Source organism: Solanum verrucosum, unplaced genomic scaffold (assembly GCF_900185275.1).
Source record: "Solanum verrucosum unplaced genomic scaffold, falcon-dt-bn FXZP01000253.1, whole genome shotgun sequence".
Taxonomy (NCBI): Eukaryota; Viridiplantae; Streptophyta; class Magnoliopsida; order Solanales; family Solanaceae; genus Solanum; species Solanum verrucosum.
In genome coordinates, this window is record NW_026019984.1 from 4,249,618 (window position 1) to 4,256,470 (window position 6,853).

Consider the following 6,853-nt stretch of genomic DNA (forward strand, 5'->3'; position numbering starts at 1 on the left):
AATCATCGTCAGCCCATTAGTCATTTCGAACACATCTAAGACTAATATTATATCGAATGCACTAAATAATTCAGCGATTATTACTTTTGTATTACTTCATTCATTTTATTTTACTATTTCTGTTTACCAAAATAAATATTTTATTTTATTTATCTATTTTAGTAAATTACAAGAGTTATTATTATTTTTTCATATTATTTTTAGTAATATTAAATAACTACATAATGTATTAGTAGTAATCAAATGTAAAATTTTAAAGCATCATTAATAAGGTAAATTTAGTTAAATACACCTCTAATTAAGTTTTTTTTAAAAGAATATATTAAGTTGACAGAGACCAAAAAATATGAAATAGAGTATAATCTATGAGATAAATTTTTCGTATTTCTTAATCAATTAAAGTTTAGAAAATTTATCACATAATTAATAATTAGTATTGGGACAAATTATCCTTGCCTCTAGGTGGAATAATAATCCTGAAATAACTTATCTCGAGATAAAATAATTAAAACTGTAAAAATACCTCTTCAAATTATAAAAACTATAAAATAATTAGCTTGATGTATTAGTAGTACCTTGTTTGGTACACTATTCTAACATATGCATAACTAATGCTTATATTAGTAATACACTCTATTGTGTATTGAAGAGTGTATTACTATTTCCATCTATTTCTATGCATTAGTAATGCAATGGGTTCTAATGCATGCATTAACATTATTAAAGACACATTTACCCTCAATTTTTTTTTTTACATCTTTTCCACTATATTTGTGGAGGGTACTTTTGTAAACAAATATTTTTTCTAAAAAAATTATGTAATGCATAATATTTTTAGTACATCAAACCAAATATTGCATAAAAAAAATCTCATCATAACTAATGCAAGCATAATTTTTTAATTTTTTTTTTGTTTTTCCTCCGTATCCGGTACCCACATTGGAGCTCGACTAAATCCAGATTTGCACCGGAAAGTCCCACATTGGGGGTAAAGCACTCCATAACAAAGGCGACTCCGTATCCAAGGAGACTCGAACCCGAGACCTCTTGGTTAAGGATGGAGGAGTACTTACCACTCCACCACAACCATTGTTGGTAATGCAAACATAACTAATACAAGCATTACTAATACACTATATTTTGTATTATTCTTATACACTCTACCAAACGACCCCATAAAATGTTTTTTTTATGAGTTGAATGACCATTTAAAAAATGACATATTTTTTCCTAAATTAAATGTGCCTTTAATTTGGTCTCAGCTTGATAGTTATGTCATCCACTTTTGAATATGTACGAGTAGACTTTTAAAATCATATATAATCGAATAAGTAGACACATACATTCTTCATAACAATTCACGTAAGATACATTCATTATCTTACATAACAATTAATTTATATTATGCCACGAAAAATGTATATATATATCTACTTATTTAAATTTTTTGAATTTAAATATCAATTTATGCACGATCAGAAATGAGGAGATGGTGTGTTGTAATAGCCAAAAATCACAAAGAAATTGGTGAGAGATGATAAACCAAACAAATTTATACTTTATCCATAACTACACTTCACCTATTGCCCCTGTGATAGTGAGTATCAAATGCTGCAATTTCACCATTGTCTCTCTCTTCACACAAACCCTTGGAATAATCCCTCTATCTTCTTCTTCCTCACCCATCCAACTACCTCTGTTTCAAAAAGATGGAATTTATTCAAGAAGAATAGAAGAAGAAAAATTTGTTTGGTTGAAGCTGTGGAAAAAGATTCTGAATTTGAAATTGACCCAGATAAAGCCCGTGAAGCTTTGAGAAAACTTGATGAACAGCTTCAAACCCTTTCTCAGAAACAAATTGACCCTCCAAAGATTAGGGGTAATCCACTTTTCTTATCTCTATAAAAATTGTTTTGTAGTCCTACGTGTATGGATATGGAATGTGTGTTTTCTGGTGAAATAAATATTTTATTTTTTTTATATGAGGGAAGGGAGTAGAAGGTGGGGAATTGAATGGTTACCAACAAGGTTAAATTTCAGTAGTCAACTGATTAAGCTACTAAGATTCCCTTTTCATGTCAGAGATTGATAAAAAAAAAGCTATAAGCAGAGGCGAAATAGGATTTTTAAATGCATAATATATAAATATGTACTTTTTAGTTGGTATCAGTTGTTATCTATGCCTTTCAACTTTGGTTAGACACACATGTTAGTTGATATAATACACATAGGACGCCACGAAAGATGCTCTGTAGGATACGAATTGCCATATAGGACACCAAGTAGGACACATATGTCTACTTATTAAACTTTATACAAGTTCAAATGTCTACCTGCTCATATCCAAAGTTGGAGCGCATAGATGTCAGATGAGTCCAAGTTAAAGGACACGTTTATGTATTATGCAATTTTTAAATTATGGGTTCTGGATCATAATTTTTTTTTTTTACATTATGGGTTTTGGATTGGTTATTGCTACATATTTAATAATTTTTTAAAACACAAATACAGAATTTGAGCCAAAGGTATTAGATTTTGCTGAACTTGTATCTATTATGCTGTCTCTGCTGCTGTTGTATATGAGGTGTAGAGAATAGAGATATTCTTAATTGTGTGTGGCTTTTTGCTGAAATCGTGGGGCATTGGCCAAAAGAGGACAGTATAACGATGTTAAGAGCGCTAATAATTTAAATCTGTATGTCTTGTTACTTGCTAAGAAAAATTTAAAGGGAGAAGTAGGAAAGTTTTGAATGATTTGAGCTGACTTGTTCAAAATCAACCCAAACAAAAGTTCTATTCAAACTCATTTTTGTTGTTGTTAAGTGCTTGGATCGACTCTATTTCATAGTTGAGACGAGGGGAAACTTTCTTTATTTAATCAATAGTTGAAGTGAGACATTGAAAATATTAACCTTCTTTCGTTGGACAATCTTGGGAACTGTTGCTTAGTTTAATTGAGCTGGTAATGAGGTCATAAAGTTCTCTTAGGATCATGGTGAAAAGAATATATACAACTTGTTTCTTGGATGGTGTACTTCCATTGTTCATAATTCTCGCAGATCATACCAAGAAACAACAAATAGACACCTATAGTCTATATCGAAAAGAAGCCTGTTTCAATTAATGGTTATTTTAGTTGAGCAAATGCCTTACCTTTCCTGTATTTTGATTTGATCTCACCCCATTCCAACTGCCTGCTTATGTTGATATTTTGTACTTACCTTTCTTCGTTCTCGTTTGTTATTCTTTTGATTGTCTTCCAAATGCCATCTACTTTCAATTTGCAATACAAGATTTGTCGCCTCTTCTTCTTCCAGTTCAAAAGATCTTCCAGGAACACCTTTAACTCTTTTAATCTCTACCTATCTGATTCTGGCATTGGGATGTTTTTCTCCATAGTTCACATTTGTCAACGATTGATTAAAGATTCAAGATCAAAGTGGTCTCTTTTCGTTCTTCAAAGTTGGAAACAAGAGTATGAATGGAGTCTCAAAAATTTTCTGTTTGTGATCTCTACTTTTCATCAAAATGCTAGCAACACAACATCACCGGTCTGTTAGTGGTTTTTTTATCAGTCTTGACTCTTGGTGGCTCTCTAATCTTGTGGAAGTCCATGGTTTTCTTAAGGATTGAAATTATCAGCTCGATAAGTTGTGGTTATAGCGGTGTCACAGGGGTATAGGAGTACCATGAAGGTGAGAGATAGGTACATGAGAGGGATCCTGTTTCTCCTCCCTAAAATGCTTGTTAATTCTTCAACTGAATAATGCTTGTTATAGCACTTTGGGACTCTACGTCTTCTATGTAGGACGATAACATCTCCTAAATGCTAATGCACAATGAACTCTAATTCTGCTTCAAATGGAATCACTGAAATCGAAACTCTCAATAAAAGGTAAACACATGATTAGCCTCAGTTTCTCATATAATGAGAAAGAAGAAATATAGATATCGAAAGTAAAAAGTAGTCTTGCTTCCACAAGATATGAGGTTGATTCTACCTGTTTTCCTCTGTAACTTATCGACACAATTACACAAATGGGATTTACGTTGATAAGTTCATTTGCATTGCCAATATTCCTGACTCGATATTTTCTTGAAACACTTGCAGCTACTGACGTGACCCGTGCTAGCAGCCAAGTGAGAGAAGACACTCGCGATCCTGAAGGATCCTTTTTGACTTCCTTAGCGTTCGGTCTCTTACTCTTCACTATTTTCTATAATATACTCTTCACTACTGTAATCAAACCAGCAGTTGATGGACCAGAAACAGTTGCAGAAATAGACTTATATGCTTCAAACTCTTGAAGCAGCACAGGTACATCATATAGATGGAGTTCATAATGAGCTGTGAAATAACATTGTATTGAGGCAGAAAGGTTGAATCAACTGTGTAATGCTATTTCAGACTAAAACCATATTTCAAGAGACCTGTTTTTCATAATTTTAGATCATACTCTTAACATTTTTTCAACTATTTTCAATTTTGTAGAAGGGAAATTTAGACCGTGGTCTATAGGTCCATAAGTTATAAGAAAAATAAAAAGATTATCATTTACTAAATAGTTACTCCATTTTAAAACAATTGACGAAAAAATGTTTCAAGAAGTGAATGTCAACTTAAAGATACGAATTAGTTAGAGTAAGGATTGTATACACTCTACGTGTGGAAATACACACTAGATACGTTAACACAAAAGTACCTACTTAAAAATGGCCATATCACCTAATTTATTGTAAACTACTAAGATTAACATATTTTATCAACCTAAAATTAAGATAACAAGTCAATGTGTATCTATACAACAATAGTAACAACATACTCAATATAGTCTTACTTACTAGTGAAATTTAAGAAGAATAAAATATATGCTAATTTTATTTTATTTTTGTGGCGTAGAAAAATTGTTTGTGATAGATGTGTTCATCATCATAACCAATTATCATCCTAGGTCAAAGAAACTACCTTCATGGAGCTACCTCTTACTTTAGATAGTTCGTTCTCCAATTCAAACTCGTATCAGTTGACAAATGGATTTTGTGCCTGAATACGAAACACTTAATGAAAAATTCAAGTATTCTAAGTCGGATAACATTTATCACCGCTAGGTTCCAACCTACATGAATTTTTTTTCTTCTCTTATGATATTTCTAAAAAGCGGGAGAAAATAATTAAGAGGAATAGAATACAAGTATTGAGTACCAACTGCTAGTCTTATGAAAGGTGGGCTTGACCTTTTCCTTTCTATTTAGGAAGTGAAAGTCCTTTCCAATGTGACAGTATGAGTAGATGATGCTCTACTATTTCCAGTATAATCGGTGCTATTGAATCTACATCTGGAATATTGCTAGTTACACTACTCATCCTCCTCTATATACTAGGTCCATGCATGACAAAGGTAAAATATAAGGAAAATTTCATTAATACAAAACATAAGATATCATAATCTCTAAAATTTTCCATCATTTAAAAAAAATTACAAAAATCCTCTCTCAGATACATCCCTCACATTAAGTAATGTATTATTTGCAATGAATGAACAACCAAGAAATGTATCCGAGAGTTGAATAATTTGAAATTTTTGTAATTACTGAAACTTTCAAGTTTCAAAATATGATATAATTAGCCTCTAAATGTATGAAATTTCTGGACATTAATTATACAAAAATATATTTCTAATGGACTTGTAGATAAACCAAAGGCCCAATAATGAAATGACTGATTACAAGCCCATTAAGCTCTGAAAAACCCTAGGCTTATAACTCTAATATTTCTTCATTTCAATCAACGAAGTTGCGCAAAAACCCTAGCACCGGTCCCATCTCCTTCACAACTCTGCGAAAATGCCGCCAAAGTTCGATCCCTCTCAGGTAGTCGAAGTTTTCGTCCGAGTCACCGGAGGTGAAGTCGGAGCGGCGAGTTCACTCGCTCCAAAAATTGGTCCACTCGGTCTTTCTCCTAAGAAAATCGGTGAAGACATTGCTAAGGAAACTTCAAAGGACTGGAAGGGTCTCAGAGTCACCGTCAAGCTCACTGTCCAAAATCGTCAAGCTAAGGTATCAGTTGTACCTTCCGCTGCCGCACTTGTGATCAAGGCTTTGAAGGAACCTGAACGTGATAGGAAGAAGACGAAGAATATCAAGCATAATGGAAATATCTCGCTTGATGATGTTATCGAGATTGCTAAAGTTATGCAGTCTAGATCTATGGCTAAGGATTTGAGTGGAACTGTGAAGGAGATTTTAGGCACTTGCGTGTCTGTTGGTTGCACGGTTGATGGAAAGGATCCAAAGGATTTGCAGCAAGAGATTTCTGATGGCGATGTAGAGATTCCTGAGAATTGAAGATCTGAAAAGAACGGAATCGTGATTCTGTTTGCAGGAGAAGGTTAAATTCTGTATTTTTTTTTCAATATAATAGTTCTAAAGTTTGGATTTATCAGATGATACAGAATCCTCTGTTGAGCCAGAATTTGATAAAATGTTTGTTTCATTTTGCATTATTAGGATTTTGAAATGATCATCTATATCTATTCGAATGCTTTTAGCTTGAATTTTTTTTTTCTCAAATGCATAGCCTCTCATTACAGGTTTTAGTGTTCATACGAACCTGCAATTTGCCCTTTTGCAGCCTACTTCTAAATTTTACTGTTGCGAGATTAAAAAATAGTTCATATGCTATTTGTATCGGTTGGTGATGAGTTATTTTGTTTCCTTGTGTCATTTTAGCAAAAATTTATACAGTTTATATTTTAGATATTATACCTTTATGTGCTTGATGAATATGGTGATCTCTTCTGAGATCTTATCGCCATGATTAGTTTTGAACAATTGACAAGTGCTTCTAAGCATA

General features: G+C 32.7%; 2 protein-coding genes across 2 annotated transcripts; both read left to right on the forward strand.

Annotated features, from left to right (window-relative positions):
• Positions 1-1,578: 1,578 nt before the first annotated feature.
• Positions 1,579-4,363, forward strand: LOC125818027 (uncharacterized). Its single transcript, XM_049497531.1, has 2 exons — positions 1,579-1,879; positions 4,112-4,363. Exons 1-2 carry the CDS (start codon positions 1,609-1,611, stop codon positions 4,306-4,308), a joined length of 468 nt encoding a protein of 155 aa, XP_049353488.1. The 5' UTR covers positions 1,579-1,608; the 3' UTR covers positions 4,309-4,363.
• A 1,429-nt stretch (positions 4,364-5,792) lies between these two features.
• LOC125818026 (60S ribosomal protein L12-like) lies at positions 5,793-6,554 on the forward strand. Its single transcript, XM_049497530.1, has one exon. The coding sequence runs from the start codon at positions 5,845-5,847 to the stop codon at positions 6,343-6,345; it is 501 nt and encodes a 166-aa protein (XP_049353487.1). The 5' UTR covers positions 5,793-5,844; the 3' UTR covers positions 6,346-6,554.
• Positions 6,555-6,853: the final 299 nt, after the last annotated feature.

What these genes read in the sequence shown, in the direction of transcription:
- LOC125818026 (XM_049497530.1), top strand. Translation starts at nt 5,845, where the DNA reads ATGCCGCCAAAGTTCGATCCCTCTCAGGTAGTCGAAGTTTTCGTCCGA.
- LOC125818027 (XM_049497531.1), top strand. Translation starts at nt 1,609, where the DNA reads ATGCTGCAATTTCACCATTGTCTCTCTCTTCACACAAACCCTTGGAAT. An exon ending in TGACCCTCCAAAGATTAGGG is followed by an intron (nt 1,880 to 4,111) that starts GTAATCCACTTT and finishes AAACACTTGCAG; the next exon opens with CTACTGACGTGACCCGTGCT.